Source organism: Chelonia mydas, chromosome 1 (assembly GCF_015237465.2).
Source record: "Chelonia mydas isolate rCheMyd1 chromosome 1, rCheMyd1.pri.v2, whole genome shotgun sequence".
NCBI lineage: Eukaryota > Metazoa > Chordata > Testudines > Cheloniidae > Chelonia > Chelonia mydas.
Genome location: NC_057849.1, coordinates 152,386,202 through 152,408,178, shown reverse-complemented (window position 1 = coordinate 152,408,178; position 21,977 = coordinate 152,386,202). Strand labels below are relative to the sequence as shown.

The 21,977-nt window shown below is 42.2% G+C and overlaps 1 protein-coding gene across 4 annotated transcripts; it reads left to right on the top strand.

Annotated features, from left to right (window-relative positions):
• The first annotated feature begins 7,315 nt into the window (after nucleotides 1–7,315).
• Nucleotides 7,316–21,708, top strand: FUNDC1 (FUN14 domain containing 1). 4 transcript variants are annotated; one of them, XM_037902794.2, is made up of 6 exons: nucleotides 8,068–8,292; nucleotides 9,625–9,781; nucleotides 11,574–11,649; nucleotides 12,054–12,071; nucleotides 18,988–19,116; nucleotides 21,052–21,708. In XM_037902794.2, exons 1-6 carry the CDS (start codon nucleotides 8,262–8,264, stop codon nucleotides 21,127–21,129), a joined length of 489 nt encoding a protein of 162 aa, XP_037758722.1. In that variant the 5' UTR covers nucleotides 8,068–8,261; the 3' UTR covers nucleotides 21,130–21,708. The 4 variants fall into 4 exon arrangements, with proteins under 4 accessions (XP_037758726.1, XP_037758722.1, XP_043394047.1 ...); XM_037902806.2 differs by lacking the exon at nucleotides 8,068–8,292 and adding an exon at nucleotides 8,505–8,739; XM_037902798.2 differs by lacking the exon at nucleotides 12,054–12,071 and having other exon boundaries at nucleotides 7,316–8,292.
• The last annotated feature ends 269 nt before the right edge of the window (nucleotides 21,709–21,977 follow it).

The following is a 21,977-nucleotide window of genomic DNA, read 5'->3' as shown; positions in this document are numbered from 1 at the left end:
GAGTATCATTTTTGTCTTATCCAGATCAAATTTCAGCCAGGAAGCCCTTATTCATGATCCAATCTCTACCAAACTCACCCGCAGAAGTTGGTCCAATAAAAGATATTACCTCACCCATCTTGTCTCGCTAATATTCTGGTACAGACATAGCTACATGCATGAAACACTGTGTAAGGCATTTGAAAGCATTGGTTGAGACAGATAAAACAGACAGAGTGGGACATCATCAGCATACTGAAAACACCAGAGCCCTTGTCTGTTTACCAACTGTCCTAACAGCACCCCACACACACACACACACACACACACACACACACACAGAACAAGAAAGGAAGATAAGGTGGAGTCCTGTGAAATCCTACATAAGAGCCCTTGAGACAGAAGAGCAAATACTAACAAAAAACTATCCTCTGGGATCTTTCTCTGAGATAGGAACAAAGCCAATGAAGTGCAGGTACACACATCTACTGCTGCCTGGATTCTCAATGAAGTCAACATCTCTCGATCAATGATATTGAAGGCAGCCAATATACTTAACAATATTAGCACAGACACCTGATCTTTACCCAGGACTAGAAGATCACCTACCAAAGGAACCAAAGTCTTTGTGCTGTACGCAGCTCTGTACCTAGATTGACAAGAATCAAGGAGACCTGAGGCATCTACATCATCTGAGATTTCTTGCCACAATCTTCTGAACCACAAATGGAAGATCAGATACTGCATTATAGTTACCCAGACTGTCAGTGTCAAGTTGTGGTGTATCAAGGTGATCTGCTTCTTTAAGGGCCAGAGGATCTGGGGTCAGCCAGCCTTATTCTGAGGCACAGCTCTGCTGGAGTTTGATAGTTTGCAAGGGGCTGGGTGAATGCCTGATGAATACCTGTTTCTCATAAAGTATGAAAGACCTCAGATGAGGGACGGTAGCTCCTGTAGCAGGCCTTGGAGTGGGAGGAAGACTCCTAAGCAGATGTCCTGTATGAGGACTAAGGAGAAGCTGCCTAGAGCAGGGACACTGACAAGGAAGCTACTGGGTCAGTATCTGTTGGATTTATGTTGAACTATTTATTTTGGGGTTTTTGCTGAGGATTGCTGGTGCCACCAATAAATAAAGTCTTGAGGAGAAAGGCCTGATCCAGACTCTGGCTGCGGTGTCCATCCTTCCTGGAGTGGGGAGACAGATCAGTAGCCTACAACTGGCTGCTTAGGAAAAGCCTGCACAGCAGCTTTCTCAAGAGCTGCTGGAACCCGCTGTTCCTTAAGAACACATCAGTTTAAAAACTAATCATAAGGATGGTAAACTCTTTCTTCCAACAACATGCTATGTATTAGAAAACAGCTTTTTCCTAATTTAAAATCTAATTTTTGATTACTGGAGGGCAAATACATTCCAAAAAGTCTCTATGTCTGAATAGAAAAAAAAATCAAAAAGGTCCTGGGCTGTCATAAATAAATCCAACCTTTATCAAGGGGAGTTTTATGGGGCTTAGGTTGGAGTATTGATCAGACAAACCAAAAGCTATAAAGTATGTGATGAGTTAGGGGACCCATGACACGTTTTCACTCCTGCTCTTAGGTTCTTATGAACTTAAGAAAAGCTGCAGACATTTTGCTCAGTGTGGCATTCTGGATCCTGATTATCAGGTCTTCAGTAAGAAATGTCTCTGTGCAGAAGTCAGTGTAAATTGCACACATACGTGATGCGATAATGAGACCTCTAAATGCTTACTTCATGGGCTAAAGTATTTCTCACTACATAAAAAACTGATATGAAATACAAAGTTGTTTTTTAATTAAAATTGCTATTTCTGAGAAGTGTCTTGTGTAACTGGCAGCACTGGAGACCAAAGTAGGAGTGTAAAAATAAAAAAAATAAAAAAGTTTCTACTCTTCTTAATATTTAGATCTAATGTTTCAATTTTTTTGTTTAATCAATATTTAAAAGTTATCATATCTGAACTGTTTTGCTTTCCCAGTGTTTATTTTGCCACAATGCTCCTGATGTTATATTAAAGTCATGCCAACTACTTTCATGTTACCAATACAGAGACCGTCAAAACATGTAATAAAAGAGAAACTTAATGAAAATAATATCAGGTATATCAAGGGCGTGCCTTAATTTACCAAATCAACACAAAAAGCTCCCTCTTTTGTGGTGCAGGGGGGAGATAGTTAAAGACAGAGTAATAAGCTTTGCCTCTGAATTTCCTTTTTCTGAATGTTTAAAGAATTGCTGCAGTGAATTTTGCAACGGTAGTGTAAGTATACAAGAGTGCAATGTCTGTGCTATGTATGGCAATCAACAACGTTATGTTGCCCATTATAAACAGTATTAATTTGTCACTCTCTGATCCATAATGATTCTTAGACCTTATAGGGCACTGTAACAAGGTGCAGGCCAGGAGGTCCTGAGCCAGGCCCCTGTTAGCCCAGCTCCAATTAAGAGGCATCCTAACCATCCCTGCTGGCTGGAGAAGCTAGCTGTCCCCCAGGTTTTTGGTTTACAACTGTCTGTAAATAGAAGGTGGTGAGAGCTGACACTGTTAAAAAAAAAAAAAAAAAAAAAAAGCACGGGTGATTGCACGTGGAGGAGGTCTCTGACTGATTTGTGCGAGGGCAAGCAAAGGCCGCGTTACAGGCACTTTTCATCTGTAGTTCTCAAAGAACTTTACAAAGACAGATAAATGTAGTTGTCATGGTTTTCAGGCTAACTGCATCTCTCTCATCTCCCTGGTCTGACTCAGTGGTGGGCAACCTGTGGCCTGCAGGCTGCATGCAGCCCGTCAGGGTAATCCGCTGGCGGGCCACAAGACAATTTGTTTATATTGACCATCCGCAGGCACAGCCTCCCACAGCTCCCAGTGGCTGTGGTTCGCCTTTCCTGGCCAATGGGAGTTGCGGGAAGCGGTGTGTGCCTGCGGACGGTCAGTGTAAACAAACTGTCTTGTGGCCTGCCAGTGGATTACCCTGACGGGATGCATGTGACTCGTGGGCTGCACTACTCTCACTGCACTCCCCAACGCCTCTTGGATCCTCTAGGCATCACCTGTCTCAGAGTGGAAGCATGCAACTCTCCTGCTCTCAGATAAGGCCTTGGGCTGCAGTCCTCTGATATAAACCATGATTACCTCAGCAGGCTTGACTTTTGTTCAGTACCTGTACTTTGTTTCCATCGATAGCTATGAGATAGTTTGGTCACTGGTTACCTGCCTTTTAAAGTAAAGTATTATTTATTTATAACTAAAATATTTCACAGAAAATAGATGTTAAAACAATTAACAGTCCACATGCTTGTCTATCTTTTCCTAACGCTTACCAATCCCTGGATCTGGGGGAAGGCCCACTTCTTTAGACCCCTTCCACAGTATCTCTCTGTATTAACCTGTCTCCCTGATGATAAATGACCCTCCTCCCCCCCTGAAAAGGGCTTTGAAACTATTTTGGGGTCTCCTGATCTCTTCCGCTCCAGCACTGGCAGAAAAGCTGTGTCAATTTGCTCTGGGGCCTGGAAGTAAGCCATCATTTTGGAATTGCCTCCCCAGTGTTTGTTCAGAGGTTGCTTATCTACAGTTATTGTGTTGCTTCCTTGCTTGTTTTTCCCACACTCTCTATTAAGCTAGAACAATACATTCATACAGGAGAGTCTTATAACCTAGTATACATTATGGAACCAAGTCACTGAGGTGAAAGTAAAGCTGTTCATAAAATTATTATATTTCAATATTGTTAGATTATTACATAGTAATTCCATGTCCATCATGCTAATTATTCTAATTTTATAGTTAGGAAATTGAGCTATTAAGTAGGGCTGTCAAGCAATTAAAATTAATCACAATTAATCAGGTGATTAAAAAATTAATCGTGATTAATCGCACTGTTAAACAATAACAGAATACCATTTATTTAAATATTTTGAATGTTTTCTACAATTTCAAATATATTGATTTAATTACAACACAGAATACAAAGTGTGCAGCACTCACTTTATATTTATTTTTGATTTCAAGTGTTTGCACTGTAAAAAGACAAAAGAAATAGTATTTTTCAATTCACCTAATACAAGTACTGTAATGCAATCTCTTTATCATGAAAGTTGATATACAGAATTATGTACAAAAATACTGCATTCAAAAATAAAACAATGTAAAATTTTAGAGCTTGCAAGTCCACTCAGTCCTACTTCTTGTTCAGCCAATTGCTCAGACAAACAAGTTTGTTTACATTTGCAGGAGTTAATGTTGTCTGCTTCTTGTTTACAATGTCTCCTGAAAGTGAGAACAGATATTCTCATGGCACTGCTGTAGCCGGCATTGCAAGATATTTACATGCTAGAGGTGCATGCTTCAACCACCATTCCAAGGTACATGCATCCATGTTGATGACGGTTTCTGCTTGAAAACCATCCAAAGCAGCGTGGACCGATGCATATTCATTTTCATTATCTGAGTCAGATGCCAACAGCAAAAGGTTGATTTTCTTTTTTCGTGGTTCAGGTTTTGTAGTTTCCACATCGGAGTGTTGCTCTTTTAAGACATCTGAAAGCATGAGCCCTTCCTCATCCCTCTCAGATTTTGGAAGGCACTTCAGATTCTTAAATCTTGGGTCGAGTTCTGTAGCTATCTTTACAAATCTCACATTAGTACCTTCTTTGCATTTTGTCAAATCTGCAGTGAAAGTGTTCTTAAAACGAACAACACGTGCTGGGTCATCATCCGAGACTGCCGACTGCCATAACATGAAATATATGGCAGAATGCAGGTAAAACAGAGCAGGGGACGTACAATTCTCCCCCAAGGAGTTCAGTCACAAATTTAATTAGCGCATTATTTTTTTTAACGAGCATCATCAGCATGTCCTCTGGAATGGTGGCCAAAGCATGAAGGGCATACGAATGTTTAGCATATCTGGAACTTAAATACCTTGCAATGCTGGCTACAAAAGTGCCACGCAAATGCCTGTTCTCACTTTCTGGTGCCATTATAAATAAGAAGAGGGCAGCATTATCTCCTGTAAATGTAAACAAACTTGTTTGTCTTAGCGATTGGCTGAACAAGAAGTAGGACTGAGTGGACTTGTAGCCTCTGAAGTTTTATATTGTTTTGAGTGCAGTTATGTGACAAAAAAAAAAAAACCCTCTACATTTGTAAGTTGCACTTTCAGGACAAAGAAATTGCACTACAGTGCTTGTATGAGGTGAAATGAACTATACTATTTCTTCTTTTTATCATTTTTACAGTGCAAATATTTGTAATCAAAATATACGCTTTGATTTTAATTACAACACAGAATACAAGATATATATGAAAATGTAGAAAAACATCCAAAATATTTAATACATTTCTATTGGTATTTTCTTGTTTAACAGTGTGATTAAAACTGTGGTTAATCGCGATTAACTTTGAGTTAATTGCATGAGTTAACTGCGATTGACAGCCCTACTGTTAAGTGATTAGCCCAAGGTCATATAGTGAGTCAGTCTCAGAGACATGATTAAAACCAGGGCTCCTGCTCTTAGTTCCAACTTTATCCCCTGGGCCACACTGCCTCCAGCATGAATCCTCCAAATCTAGTAACAACAGAAACAGATGAAAAGTTTGATTTTTGTCTTCCTAGGGTTATTTATCAAAACAGCAACTAACACAATTGTTTTGCTTCTGGAGCTGCTAAGATTGTGTCTGCGTCTCTACCTCTTGCATGGACCATGGTGAGCCATTGCACTGTATCATAAAGGCAGTCACCAGCAAATTAATTGTCTGCACTCAAGGGGTATGGGCCTCTATGCCACGGGAGCCCAGACAACTGGGCATGGTACTATCCATAAGTATTGCCAACCTCAAGAGATTAAAAATCGTAAGTCAGATGCTAAAAAATGTTGCCACCCCCCAAAACCATGAGGTTTTTATCAAAAGATATTTTGGTCTGTCTTTTGAGTTTTGAATTTCCCCTGCCCATCCCCATTGTGCAAGTAAGGGTACGATTTAGTGTTCCCCATGCTTCCAAATGTATTGGGGAAAGTGATTTTGGCCCCTGCCACAGGAGCTTCCCCCCAACCGGCCCCATGTCAGTTCAGCTCATCTCCCACACCCCATCAGTCCAACACCACCAACACCCACCCCTTCAATTCAGCCTCACCTCTGTTTCTCCATTCCTATCTCCCAGGTTTGAGGGCTGCAGCAGGATCCCTTTTTCCCAGGCTGGGGTGGATCTCCAGGGGCTGTTCACCCTCCTCTGCCCCTTCCCAGGCTGTGTGCAGCAGAAGAGCTGTCTCATTGCTCATGGGAGGGGAGGGAGCAGAGCTACCTACTGTAATCTTTCTGCTCCCTCCTCTCCAGTGAGAATGGCTTGCTTGGCCTTGCAGAGGGGAGGCAGAGCACTCTGCCTGCAGCAGCTCTGATTGGTTGCTCTGCCCCAGGAGGCTGGCAGGTTGGAGAACCAGCCAAGCAGATGGGTTTTTACCCAGGCAGGGCTCAAACTTGCTAAAGGCTGTGCTGGAACTTCTGGCATCTTTGCCCCAGCCAAAATCCTGTCACCTGTGGAAAAAACTGGGAGAGTTGGCAATGCTGCTTTTTTGATTGGGCCTTGGTGCTGCCAGAATCCAACTTTGGAAATTTTATCCTGGGCTCTGGTGATGAGGCAATTTCATCTTAAAAAAAAAACCAACTGTACGGTGTAAAGCTTGAAAGCCTGATCACGGTCACCTTAGATCAGCAGGTCCCAAACTATTTACTACCTTGATCCATCAACTGCATTTTGTCTTTTTTTTAGATTACTCACCTAGTGTCCAATTTCATTCAGGGGAGAGGCCAAAATCATAGGCCACCCTCTTTCTCCTCCACTACCTCCTCCTTCTTGCCCTACCCAGGGGGCTGCCCACCTGATCACCTAGGCAGGCACCCTCCAGCCTAGCCCTGCAAATCCCAGCTTGGTGCCGGCTGATTCTCCACCACCAGGGCCCCCCCTCTGCAGTGAGCCCGTGACCCACCCAGAACCACCCTGCCTAGGGTGACCAGGTGCTGGTCAAAAGGGGACCCTGGCGGCTCTGGTCAGCACTGCCGACTGGGCCGTTAAAAGTCCGGTCAGTGGTGCTGCTGGGCTAAGGCAGGGCAGTTGCTACCTGTTCTGGCAACGCGCTGCGCCGTGGAAGCGGCCAGTAGGTGCGGCTCCACGGCAGGGGGTCCGCGGGGCTCCATGCGCTGCCCCCACCACAAGCATCGACTCTGCCCTTCCATTGACCGAGAACCGGCCAATGGGGGTGGGGGGAGTGGGAAGTGCCTGCGGCCGAAACAGCACACGGAGCTTCCTGCCCCCCCGCCCCCACTTCCCCGGCCTAGGACCTGGACTTGCAGCTGGCCGTTTCCAGGGCTCAGCGTGGTGCCAGGACAGGCATGGAGCCTGCCTTAGCCCCCACTCCCCGCTGCACTGCTGACAGGGAGCCACCCGAGATAAGCTCACGTCCCAACCCCCAGGCCTGATCCCCCTCCTGCACCCTGAACCCCTCATTTCTGGCCCCACCCCAGAGCCCACACCCTCACTTAGAGCCCTTACCCCCGCCCGCACTGCCCCCTCCTGCCCCCTTTATCCCCAGCCCCACCCCGGTGAAAGCGAGGGCGGGTGGGGGAATGTCGTGAGCGGGGTCGGGGCCCCCGGAAAGGGGCGGGACAGGGCTGTTCGGTTTCGCGGGGTTAGAAAGTTGGCACCTCGCCCTGCCGCCTCCCTGTGGGACTGGCTGCCCCGAGGGAGCAAACGCCAGCGGGCGCACCCGAGGCAGCCCGAGCGTGCGCGGCGCGTGACATGGCTCGGAGCGGGGGGGCGGGCCCGCCCCCAGCGCTTGTGAGTGCCTGGGGCTGGCCGCGCGGGGACATGGCGGCTGGGAGGGACCCCCCGCAGCTGTTGGTATCCCTGCTGGGGGAGGGCGCGAGAGGGCTCGGAACTGGGCGCAGCGTTGTCCGCCCCCGCGCAGGGCGGGGCTTGCAAGGCGCCCACAGCCGTGAACTCCCCTCACCACCGCAGCGGCGCACAGGACCAGCCAGCAGAACTACAATCCCCACAACCCCCCGGGGCAGAGGTGGCGGTGACGTCACCCCGCACCCCTCCGGCTGGCGCCGGGGCCCGGCGCCGCTATTCGTGGAGGGGTCTGCGTCGGCCTCGCGCTCAGCCGAGCGGAGCGGCAGGAGCATAGAGCGCGGCGTCTGGCGGCGCAGAGCGGCGCCGCTCCGCCCCACTCCACCCGCCCCGCCCGCCCCCAGTAAACAGTCGCTAACATGGCGGCTCGGAGGCCTCGCTCCGCCTCGGGTGAGTGAGTCTCCCGGGGGCGCGGCCCGGCCTGGTCCCCTCGCGGGGAGACTCGTTCCCGCCTCAGCCGGGCCCCCTAGTGGGAGCTTCTCTGCCCCGAGCGCCCCCGTGCCCCGGCCGGGGAGGGGCTTGGCGGGGGCGGCCCCTGGTGGCTGCAGGGCGGGGGCGGGTTGGGAGGAAGCGCCCGGCTCGGGGGATGCGCTGCCGCCGCCGCGTCCTGCCGGGAAGTGGCTGCCCCTGGGGTGGAAGGTGCCGGGCAGGGCTCGGGGCCGGGACTCCTGGGTTCTGTCCTTGCTGCGACAGCGGAGTCGCTCGCGAAGTCCCTGGGGCTCAGTGTGCGGCCCCCGTCGCTTCCTCGTCTGTGGGATGGGAGCAGCCCTTAGGTCCCCTGCAGCCCGGCTCCTTGGGAGGATCAGGGCTGCGGGGCATGATGGTGTTTAATGCAAGGTCAGATCTTCAGATAAAGTGTGCCACCGAAATGTCAAGTATTCAACAAATGCCCCCGGAAATCCTAGCACAGTCACGAAAGGAGAGGAATGAATAGACTTGCCATTTAGGGCCTTATTCAAAGCCATTAAAGACAAGAGATTAAATTTACAAGGTACTTTGCAGTGTTGGGGCGAGGGTGAAAAAATTTCCATAGCTTGCTTCCTTCCCCTTTAGGCTTGTCTAAACACAACGGTGGTACAACTTTTAGCTGATATAGTTCTCTCTAGTGTGGACACAGTTATACCGATGTAAAGGTGCTTTATATTGGTATAGGTGTTCCTGATCAAGAAGGGAAGTAAACTATACACCTTTATACTGGTACAGTTGTATCCACGGTAGGGGGTGTAAAACTATAACTATTTGGGTTAAAAATGATCATACCCCTAACCATCATAATACTAGTACAAAAACTGTGTAGACCAGGCCTAAGACAAATAATCCTTATTTGATGTTTCTGTCCCCTCTGTAATAAACAAAGTGGACAGTTGGTAGTTGCAGCTACTTACTACTAGTGACCTGGTAACAGGAAAGTTCAGTGCTAGCTTGTTGGGGTTGCTGTTTCTGTTGTTTGAGTCACTTGCCCTCCATTTTAAGTAGTCAAGACCATTAAGTATTGATTGCAACTGATAGTAATGTGATAATACCATAGTTTTATGTGTGTATCTTCTTAATTTACCAGCCTGTTGACCTGTATTTACCTCAAAATTTTAAAAAGATGGCTGAGACTTTTGTACTGAACTACTTACAGTTAAGAAGCTCAGAACTAATGCTTTTATAACTTGCTTTGAACACTCACTAAAAGGAGAATCACCTATATTAATTTTTATTTTTATTTTTTTAAAGAGCACGACAGTGAAGATGATTCGTATGAAGTATTGGATTTAACAGACTATGCAAGGCGTCACCATTGGTGGAATCGTGTGTTTGGCCGAAATTCTGGGCCAATTGTAGAAAAGTATTCTGTAGCCACTCAGATTGTAATGGGCGGAGTGACTGGTTGGTGAGAGAGGATCACTTTTGATTATTGCGCCATGCATTTGACTTTTCTTAAATTCTTGACTGTTCTGTATCATTTGAAGTGATAAACTGTTTGAGCTTGCATGGTTTCCTAATTAATAACTGTAAATTCAAGAGATAAGGAAAGAACTTGCCAGTTATTGCAAAAGAGCTTTGAAGAAGTGACAGAACTCTTAAGATCATTTCTTTAACAAACAAATGGGAAATTATTGTATATAATGCTAGTGTTACTAATGAGTAGCATATTTTATTTGTTATAATACAGACATGAGGCCTGTTTGTTTTGTTACTGTGAATAAGACTTGCACGTAAAACAGGTCAGAAGAAATGTGGGGCAGACTTAGTCAAGGGCCCCAGATACATTTTTTTTTTTTTTTTTTTTTTTGGTGAAGGTGTTTTTTTGTTTAAAAGCAAAAGCCACTTGAAATTGAACAACTTCTGTGCAGTTTTTACAGATAGTGAAATGTGAAGTTGTTATATCACCTCAGCTAAAAAAGACATTTCATCTGAGTATTCTGTTTTAAAAAAAGTTTACAACCATAGGTACAAAGTATTAACTTAAGTTCTAATAGTAAAACATTAATATTATATGACAACACTTTTTAAGTTAATGAAAACAGATATTTTTGGATTTAAACAATGCTATTATGTTGACAATGCAAATACACGAGAACCTGAAAGTAAAATGGGCTAAATGAAAGTGAAATGAATCTCTATTGTACAAGCTGAATGAAGTGTAAAAACAAACAAAAGAGCATAAATGGTGAAAAGACAATTATTATTTTAAAATTGTTTAAATAATATGAGGTGCTTAATAATAGAGTTGGGGAATTAGTGTTTCAATATGATTTTTTACCTGTCTGTGTCTCCCTACGGTTTTTATAAATAATAGATAAATGTACAATAGCCTTTAGAGCTTTTAGAACAAAGTGTAATGGGAGTTTAGTGCCAAAATCATGAAAAGTGCCAAATCGAGGAATCTAGAAATGGAAGTATCTTTTCTATAAAACAGGTGCAGTTTGTGGAGTGGCAGTGAAACCTGTTTATAACAGCCCTACAAAAATACCTCAGTCCCGGCACACACAGGCCAGCGCTAGAACTGACAAGGTGGTAGACTCATCTCAGAGTGTGCCAACAAGAATGTTAAATAGAAAGGAAGCTTTTCTCCACTCGAAAATAGACTAGGACCTTGTCTGCATGCAATTTTTGTGCTGATTTAACTATTTTGTTGGGGTGTGTGTGTGGTGGTCTTGTTTTTTTACTGAAATAGTTAAATCGGTATAGCCCCTACTGTGGATGCAGTTATATTGGTACAAAAGTCCCTTTAACCAGTATAGCTTATTTCTCCTTCCCTACCAGAATAGATATATCTATAAAGGCACCTTTATTCTGATATAATTGTTGGCATTAAGGGGGTTGTAATGTTTTAACTGATTGTATCAGTTAAAGTGGTGCAATTTAATTAAATTATTTTGTGTAGACAAGGCCTGAAGCCACCAACTCAATTTCCAGAGGACATCAAATAACCATTAGTTGATAACGCCCTTTCTGATCTAGACTTGTGCTTGATCTAAGTCACCAAAAAGTGTTTGTATTACATAAATCTATAATTTCTCATAAATTGCAGGCTACAGAGTAAGAAATAGGAAAGTGAAACTCTGTCATTCTAGCAATCCAAAATTTTAGTAGGGTTTAATATGAAAATTCTGAAAAGTGGCACTGTGGGCCAGACAAACTTAACTTTATTGGAATATTGTTTTTTTGGGTTTTCTAAGGTGTGCAGGATTTTTGTTCCAGAAAGTTGGAAAACTTGCAGCAACTGCAGTAGGTGGTGGATTTCTTCTACTTCAGGTATATAGAATTTCATATTTTAATATTTAGGGAATGTTTTATATTTGAATTATATGGAAAAAACTCAGCAACTGGCTTATACTTGGGTTGGGAAGGGGAAGGTGAGTTCCATATCTATTTCTTATATTAGCCTTAGCACTTAATAGAAAAATACTGCTGCTGTGCTGGTATATTTTTACTTAGTTTTACATTCAGTTTTTTAAAGCTATTGATTAGAAATGTTATAACAAACAGGAATAATCAAATATTTTAAAATAGTTTCAAGTGAGCTGAAAGAATGAAAACCGTAATGCAGAAATTGAAATACTATTTTTGAGTTGATATTGCCAGACTTAGCAAATTGATTATAAAATTACCGCTGCAGAGATCAAGGAATGTAAGCAATGTTTATTTTCTGTTAACAGGGGGACGGAATCTCAAAGGTACCTAAGTGAATTAGACTCCTTTGACAATCATAGTCTAGGTGTCTAGTTTATTATTATTGTAATGTTGAAGATGTAAAAAATTGATACAAATAATTGCATTAGAAGTTCTTAATATAAGAATAACTGTGGACAGGTTGCCTCCTCCAGCATTTATTTGAGACTCCTTCCACATTTTGTTTCCTTTTCTTCATCTGCTGCTAGCTCAGCTCTCTGGCCCACTTTTGAGAGTAGCCTTTCCCTTAGCACTAGTGTTGCTAGTTATATTACCTTTTCCTCAGCAGCAGCTTCCTCTGACCTCTCCTGGCTCCACACCTTTCTCCCTGCCCAACTGTTCTCACCTCCTCAGCTCTACTGTAGGCCAGATTAATAAGTTTTTGAGGACAAAATAATAATTTTATCACCTAGTCTGACCTCCTGCATTATATCCAATGATTTGGGATTGAACAAGAACATACATTTTAGAAAGACCTCAAATGTTGAGTTAAAGACTTCGAGTGGTGGAAAATCTACCACATGCTTTGGAAAGCTGTTCCAGTGGTTAATTATGGTCACTGTCCCGCCCCATCTCAGAATGACATGTGGCCTAATCCATTTTCTCCAGGTCACTTCAGAGGAAGTGAACTGAGAGCCTAGTAATGAACCAGTAGGTTCATTCAAAATTTATACCCACCATTTTAAAGACTGGACAGTCTTCTCACTTACAGAGTCCTTGAAGTTTCTGAAAAACCTCTCCCACTTTTCTTTTTTTATTAGTATGGGACCTGTAAGTGCTGCTCCTTAATTAGCCAAAATGTTGTTGTGCTGTGAGGTCACTTCCATCCACTAGCAACTTTTACTTCTTACTTGATTCCCCTAGATCCTTGTTAAGTGTTGTGGTGTTCTCACACATAGGTACTTGTTAGTTTATATGTGTTCCAAAAATGGTGTGGGTTTTCAGCAGGTCTGAGAAATGTTTCAATCTGATCCATTTTAGCACCGGTGGGGACAACACTGAAATGGGTCAAACTGAAACGGTTCTGATAGTTTTCCCAAAAATGTCTCTCTCGCTACTGATGACCTTTTGAAATATCTAAGACTGACTATTGCTGCGAGTTGTACCTTGGACATGTATTCCAAGGGCGTTGCATCCGAAATGGTTTAGAATAACCCAAATATGGAGATGGTGCACAAATCAATCTGACTAGCATGGATACACTGAATTCTTTGCCTTAAACCAGTGCCGTACAACCTCTGGATCAGTTGGGAATGATTCAATTCTTTGTGTAGGCACAACCTGTGGGGTTTAGGAGTGCTCATTGTACTTCAATATTTAAATTCCATTTGTCCAGAAGAGCATGGGTTTGGGTTTCAGAACTGGCTTTTCCTGCTTAGCAGTACAACATTCTACCACTTGGCTAGCCTTATCAATTTGTGTCTCACAAATTTTGAATTAAAAAAGGAAACAAAAAGCTTGTAAATCACTAAAGAGCCTGTATACAAATGGGGAAAACAGGTTTGCTGCACAGTAACTCCCCACTTAACGTGCTCTCGCCTAACGTTGTTTCGATGTTACGTCCCTGCTCCATTACAGAATATGCCCATTTAAAGTTGTGCAATGCTCTCCTATCATGTCGTTTGGCCTCCTGCTTTATTCACAGCTGGCAGCCCCCCTATTAGCTGCCCTATGCCCTCCCACCCGCTGGCGGACCTTGCGGATCAGGGCCTTCCCCCTACTCCTCCTGCCCAAGGCAATCAGCTGTCTTGCAGCATTCAGGAGGCTGAGGGGAGGAGCGAGGACGCAGTGCGCAGCCTCCCCCATTCCTCCCCAGCCTCCTGAATGCCGCAAACCAGCTGATTGCCGCTGGGAGGGGGGGGAGGAGCGAGGACACTGCGTGCGGAGTAAAGGGGGAGGAGGTAGAGAAGAAGCGGGTTAAGGGTGGAGGCTTGGGCGAAGGGGTGGAGGTTAAGTGAGAGGACGTTAAGTGGGGAATTACTGTATTAAATGGCTTGTTTAAAATTGTTTAAAATGTATATAATGCCTTTTGTCTGGCAAAAAAAAAAAATTCCCTGGAACCTAACCCCCCTATTTACATTAATTCGTATGGGGAAATTGGATTCACTTAACATCGTTTCACTTAGTTGCATTTTTCAGGAACATAACTACAATGTTAAGTGAGGACTTATTGTATCCATTTATGTATATCTTGATTTTTGTGTGTGTGTTGCCCTTTCCTGTGGAAAATATCTGATAAGGAAATTTATGAGGGGAGGGTTGGACAGGGTAGAACTATTATACTTCAGTTGTACATTTAGGTTCAGTTGTCTCCATCTTTGATTCAGATCAGATTCTGCTAGAAGTAAATGTCTTAGTCATTTAATTCTAGGTACTTCGCATATTAAAGATTAATCATAAATTGAATGGTGGTCTAATTACATTTCTATAGTCTTTAAAGTATTTTCATTTAAAAATCCTCTGTAAATACACAGTGTAAATTCACTTTAATTCAGGAATATATGCTGAATGCATTCATCGAACAGGTTCAAGGGTTTTCAGCACGTGATTAGAAATTAACTTTTTTTCAAGTTTCCTTGAAGTTTCAAGTTTTGTTAATGCAAAATGTTGAGAAGTTACAGGTAACAGAGGAATCCACTGGAACAAGAAGGGGTCCTGTTTCTTGGGTAGGGTACTCAAGTAGAGTCCTATTTGTTTAGTTTTTGAAATTCGAGAAAAACCTAACTTTTCTTTTGGTGTATATTAAATTGATTTCAAGGGATCTGTTGGAAACTAAAAACAAAATATATTACAAAAAGAAAAGGAGTACTTGTGGCACCTTAGAGACTAACCAATTTATTATATTGGTTATATTACGTGGTTTGTCGCAGGTAGCAGATAGTAAGTCAAATTCTGAAAACAGGCTAGTTCAATTAGCAACATTATAACTGATCCTATTAAAAAGTAGTCTTGTAGGGTGGGGGAGAGAGAAGGAAAAGAATCCGTTAAGGAATAGGCATGGCTTTTATAAGTCAAGACCTTATTATCCTCATCAAATATCATGGAAGTTGGATATTTTGAACAATTTAATTTGATTGTGTATCATTTTTTGTAGAAAGAGTAAATTCTCCTAATGTGCCTGATACAAGGCCAGTTCAAGTCCACTGTAATATATAGGCACTGGAAAAATAAAAGCAACTAATAAAAAATAATTCATTTCTCATAACAAACAGTAACAAACTTAACATCTTTCCTTTTATAGCAGGGGTGGGCAAACTTTTTGGCCCGAGGGCTACATCGGGGTTGCAAAACGGTATGGAGGGCCAGGTAGGGAAGGCTCTGCCTCCCCAAACAGCCTGGCCCCATCCCCTCCCACTTCCCGCCCCCTGACTGCCCCCCTCAAAACCGCTGACCCATTCAACCACGCCCCCACCCCTGCTCCTTGTCCCCTGACCGCCCCCTCCTGGCACCCCCCCACCCCTAACCCCCCCCCCCCCGGGACCCCACACCCTATCCAAAACCCCCTGCCCCATGTCCCCTGACTGCCCCGACCCCCTATCCACAGCCCCCCAGGGACCCCTGACCCATCCATCCCTCCCCCACTCCTTGTCCCCTGACTGCCCCCTTCCAGGACCCCCGTCCCTAACTGCCCCCTCCCCCCCCCCCAGGACCCCATCCAACCCCCCTGCTCCCCCTCCCCGGACCCCTCCCATCCAACCTCCACTGTTCCCTGTCTCCTGACCGCGCCCCCCCCCCACCTCCATCCAACCGTGCCCCCCCCCCCCCCCCACCCTTACCATGCCACTCAGAGCGGCAGGACAGGCTTATTTGAAAGCCTGGGAGGTGGGTGGGCACAAGCTGCACAGCCCGCACAGTGGCATGGCTGCAGGGGAGGGGGGACAGCAGGTGAGAGGCTGGGGACCAGCCTCCCTGGCCAGGAGCTCAGGGGCTCGTCAGGACGGTCCCGTGGGCTGTAGTTTGCCCACCCCTGTTTTATAGCCTTTAGATTAACTGGTTCCTTATAGTAGGGAGAACTATGGAGAAACATGCCAAATCCTTAAAATGTGCTTCCCCTCTGAAAAGTGACTTTGGGTTAGGTTTTTTTGTTTGTTTGTTTTGGGGGTTTTTTTTAAAGCACTTTGTCACTTGAAAGATCTGTTTCTTGAGACAGAGTGCTGGGAGCTAGTAAGTGAGCCAACACTCTGATCACTTAGGCATCAGTCAGCTAATTGGCTGATCAGGCTGGGTGAGCCAATTTGTCCACTAATAGAGGGGTGTAAGGAGGACATAGGAAGGAACTATAGAAAGGGAGTAACTAGGACTAGCTGAGCTCAATGTGTGCCAAGATCTCAAAGAAGGGAAACCTCTGTTTCTTCCTGGCCCTGCAGGAAAGGGCTAAAGGTAGAGAATCACTGTATATAAAATATTGCTACATGGGACTGTAGTGGTGATGGAAATGTAAATAAATCATGCAAAGTTGCCACCTAGCAGTGAGAGTCTGAGAGGTTCCTGGGGCATCTGAGGATGTTGATGGAGCATGCCCCTTTACTTCTGTATATTAGTCATATCTGTTCAGTTCAGTGGCAAAATGTTTTTACTGCTCTTTGCTCCTGTTAGACTAAGGTCTGTGTCAGAGTCAATCTTTTGTTAGCCATTATTTAATCATAGGTTTTATCTGTAGTAATTTATTTATTATTTCTTTTCCATATTTGGACTCATTCCATTTAAAACACCATTGATGGATTCATGTTTTCACTCAAATGATTCGGTAACAAATGGAACCTTTGAAAATCATACAAGGTGCAAAAATAACACTAGGATTTACCTGGCCTACTCTGGTCTGGCTATGTACTTCACTGAGGTTCTGTGGTAGCTATGATATTGCGGCATGATGCATGCTGGGACATCTCAATGAAGTTGGGAGAGGGCTACAGGGGGGATAAAAAGGTGAGGGTTTCTCAAATTCTCAAATTCTTGTGTTGAATATCCGACTTCACAGTTTTGTGCACCGTTTGAGAGGGGCATTCAACAGAACTGCCAAAGCAAATAGAATTTTATATTGGAAATTTGCCTCTAAGCAAATGCATTAGGTCTGACAAGTTTTAGTAGAAATATTTTGGGTCAGGTCCTTAGCGTGTGTAAACTAGTGATTTTTTTTTTTTAATGGCACTATCTGAGGATCTAATCCCTAGAGTTTAAGTCTTCAAAAGGAAGATTTACCTTCTCTGTTTCTTTTAGTTCATTTGTTAACTCCTGTATGATAAAGTTAGTGTCTTTAAACACCTTATTAAAGTATACAAGTGTGTGATAGGTAATGCTGCCTGTTTAAGTATCAGATTTATGAATCTGGAACAGGGTAAACTTTAAGCATTGTCTGTTGTAAAACTAACTGCATGCTATTTAATGGTAACAAGCACTTCCTCATGTTGGTTGGTTTAATGTGGGTGAAACTTCCTGTTGGAGAAGTTGGTTCTTTAGTCCGCTCTTCCTATTCCATCTGCTTCTGTATTTTCTTTATTGTATTCCATAGCAAAGGTGTTCACAGCCCATGTGAGTAACTGCAGTGAGGTAATCTAGCTAAGAAGATTCTTTTGAGTTAATGACTTCAGCAGAACCCAGTGACTGCAAATTAAAATGTGGTGGTTAAGTTCAAGACATTATGGAGGAGTTATTCCTGGCCCCATACTTAAGATTGTGAACAGGGTTCCATTGTATGACTTTCTCACTAGATGAATCTCAGATTTTGAGTTCATATTAAAAACAAAACTTACCCACAAAGTTTATGGATAATATATATAATTAATGGATATATAGACTGACTTACCCAACGTTTAAAAGACAGTCGCAGATCTTTGTAGCCTTGATTTTCCTTTCTTGATTAATTGTGGTGTTATCCAATTAAGAGGAATTATTTGTAGTAAGTCATTGTCCACAATGTGTTAGGTGTTCTCCACTCTTACAAGAAAATGCAGTCTCTGCCCTAAAAATTTTGCAATCTATGGCCCTCATCCTACAGCCACTTAAATGTGCATTACTTTACTCATGTGAGTAGTCCCATTGACTTCAATGGGACTATTTGTGTGTGTCAAGTTACACAGCTGCGTAAGTGTTTACAGTTCAGTGCCTAATAACAAAAATATGGGGGAAAGGGATAAAACATTCATAGTAAAAAATGTGGGATTTTTTTGGGCTGTTCGAGGATTGTTTTTTAAAGTTAGGATGAACTTGTCTGCAACTGCTCCTCTATTTGCCCATAATTAGTTGCCTAATATCTTGTTGGCATTATGGTAGAAGTGGTTCATGTTATTCACTGATACTTATACCATTTATTTGGGGCTTAGTGATGTGGAGAGGGCTAGAATCCTATAGTATTAGGTTCTTATTATGCTGAACAGTTTATAATACTAAAGACAAGAGGATAGTTCTCTCTATTTCTGTGTGAGGTTTAGATAACAGATTCTCTGACCACCCTGTCCTAAATTAAAATTTCAGCAGGGATGCTGAAAGAAACTAAAATGAAACAAAGCTGCCTTTTAGTCCTTTGATAAAAGTGCTTTCAGTTTCTGTTTTGCAGCAAGTAAAGCAGTAATAAATATTGAGTATATAAATTGACCTATATAAATTAACCTGTAAATTAATCTCAAGCATAGTATAAAATAAAAAGTAGAAAAGGAGGGAAAGAAACGAGAATCTATTGAACCTTGCCAGTTCTTTTTCAAAGTATATTTTTGATTTATTACAGAAATAATTTCTGGCATGTTAAAACACAATATCTGTAGCATCTGTAATTAAAGTACTTGAACTTCTATGTTTGTCTTTCAGGTTTGCTTTTTCTAGAGAAACAGTTTTTAAAATTGGGTAGACACAAACATCTTGTGATTTGACTCTTTGGATGTTGGTTAGTGTAATTATTCTTACTTAATACTTTTTTAATTGCCCTAGATTGCCAGTCATAGTGGGTATGTGCAAGTTGACTGGAAGAGAGTTGAAAAAGATGTAAACAAAGCAAAAAGACAGATAAAAAAACGTGCGAACAGGGCAGCACCTGAAATCAGCACCCTCATTGAAGAGGTAAGATGTTTTTAAAAAATAAATTGTTCTGAACTGTGTGCTGTTTCATTTCAGTTAAGATTACATTGATTGAGGTTTCTGGCCTTCCACTGATCATAGTTATGCCTGATAATTAAAATTCTAGGCAGCATTTGAAAACTTGCGCGAGCATAGTCCCGCTTCTTCGGGAAGACTTACACAATCTTATCAACAGAACATAGTTCTATGTTTTAATAAATGTTAGCAGTCCTGCAGGACAGCCCAGTACCTATTTGTTATATTAATGGTCACTTCCAGGTGAGATTTTTTGTTCTCATGCCAGACCATAACAATTACTTCTTGCCTTATGCTGATCAGGCTTCAGAGCTTGTCTTCATAAAATAGAGAGGTACAAAAGCCATGTGCCAGTTCTGGGAATTTGCATCCTACTGTAAGGCCAATTAACATCCCAGTATATTGGTTGCTTATCACTTTACTTCAGTAAAATAAAGTTGCTTTTTGGTGGTGGTGTTGCAGCTCAAAATTATGATTTTGAAAAAAGTTACCCTTTCCCCCTTTTTGAATGAAGTAAAAACATTTTGGAGCTGGTATTGAATCCTTAGGTGTTCGTAATCTTTGAGCTTCTTGTCACATCTGGATAACGGACTGGTGGTGCAAACATCCATCTACAAGGCTTTACTGTCCCCTGCTATACTCTCAACCAAATAAGCGCAGAGAATCTCTAATTGCTGGTGGAGTACTGTACTAAAAGTAATTAACCCCTAAGTGTTTTCATATTGACTTTAAAATGAGGAATACGTTTGCCTGTGTACAAGTAATGGGAATTATGCTTTAGATTGCATGGAGTTGTCCACCTCGTTCCTTGAACCAGTTTAGCGAGTGTCCCTCTCCAAAACGTGTCTGTGGTGTGCATAATGTTGATGCACTGAAGAGGAACTACCAACGCTTTTCTAATATAGCTGAGGCCCATTTAGTTTTAGGAATAGTTTCTCATTTGAGGACTTCCCTTTACCAACAGAATATTAGAAAAAGTGAGTCTTTTTTGCCAGGAGATGTATGGGCTTTTTCTGACTACTTGTCTTGAAGTCTGACTTTTGTTATGCTGCAGAGAATCATAGCAATGCCCACACTGGTGTCTCTGTAGTTAAAGATGTTGGTATCTCCAACATAACCTATATAGAATTATACCTTCATTGCCAAATTGTTTTTATAATTTTAATTCCAGTCTGAAACTTGGTATACAGCTCTCTAAATCAGATGTAATTTAATCAGTCTCTTTTGACAGGCTGAGGGGTGGACCAGGGAGGAATTGAAAATAGTTTTCAAATGACTTTGATTTTAAAATTGTACACTACTCTGTTGCCTGAAATATCTAATGTTGTTGGTTTACAAAATGCCGATTACATCATAGTAAAGATGTAAATCACATTTATTTTGCATACCTGTCATAACCCACAGATTATATTGTGTTACTACTTATATCCAAACATCTGTTGATATAGTACGATGCTTTCCTCTGGTATATGATTTACAGCATTAAAGATTACAAAAGTGTGGATCAGAAAGAAGTGACCTTGAGATTATAATTAATCTAATTATAATTAATTCCCTGTGTCTGGTTAAAACAGAAGTGAGTTTAGTGGTGTTACCCTAGCTCTCACATTTTTACAAAGGAAGTGTACAGTGCAGAGTTTCTGCACAGAAGAAGGCCAGTATTGGCATAAGAGCTATGCTACAAGTCAAGAATGAAGTGTGCTGTTAAAGTCTGCAGAGTCAGCGTGCACTATACCTGATTCCAGCATGTGCTATATCTGCTAAACTAACAGGTTTTGAAAAATGAAGTTTTTTAAAAATAGTAAAAACCTCTGTTCTTATTTAATCATGATAAAAATACTAAATGTTCCCATTAGGTGTAATGGTTTTACACAGATCACTAAAAACTATTTTCTTTTTCAGTCAACAGAATTTATCAAACAGAATATAGTAGTATCCAGTGGATTTGTTGGAGGCTTTTTGTTAGGACTTGCATCTTAAGGACCTGAATTTGTCTTCCTGATGGCATCAACCACAACAAAGAACAGTAGTAGTGATTAGTGCACTGTCTTAAAGCAGTGTGGGTCACTGATCACTCCACAGCAAGGAGAATGGACTAGCCAGACAAATTGGAAGCTTTCATGTTTTAGGCTTTTGCCTTCTGACGCTTGGCATAAGATTTGCTGAAAAACTGCAGTGTGCTCATAATAGCATTTTTTGGACAAAACTGGTTAATTTTCATCATGACTTTTTTATTCTGTGACCATTCAGAAAATAGCATTTTTAAAATGTAATTTGTGGGATATCGCTATGCTACGGTAATGTAAGAAGGAAAGCTCCATTTTCAATCTGAATGTTTTCCAGATAAATGTTGCTTTATCTTTATTTAAAAGGTATTGTCCTTCATGCTGTAGTAAATAGTGCCAATTACTAATAATGTATACAATATGTAGCTTCAGCTGGAGGGCTGACAATCTTCCGTAGAAATTGCTGCAATAATCTATAAACCTGTAATAACTTTTTACAGAAGTATGAAGTAACAAAGAATCATGATCATATTAAAGGTGAAAATCAAACCTTGATGGGGGTCTTTTTGTACTTTATTCTATAAACTTCCCACATCTTTTAACATTCAGGGATATGGCACAGGTATTTGCATACAAATTAGTGTATTGTACAAACAGTCCACACATTATTTCATCAAATGCATATCATTCATAAACTTGCAGATAGTTACAATTGAAATACACGTATTTATTATGTAAATATGTACTCTTTAAACCTTTGACACTTAAAATTACATTTTTATATTTTGTAATCCAGGGAGAACAGCTCATTTAATCCACCTG

Bases quoted from the DNA above. Each gene is read 5' to 3' on its own strand.
- FUNDC1 (XM_037902794.2), top strand. From the start codon at position 8,262: ATGGCGGCTCGGAGGCCTCGCTCCGCCTCGG. The intron at 8,293-9,624 runs GTGAGTGAGTCT...ATTTTTTTAAAG, and splicing joins GAGGCCTCGCTCCGCCTCGG to AGCACGACAGTGAAGATGAT. The intron at 19,117-21,051 runs GTAAGATGTTTT...TTTCTTTTTCAG, and splicing joins TCAGCACCCTCATTGAAGAG to TCAACAGAATTTATCAAACA.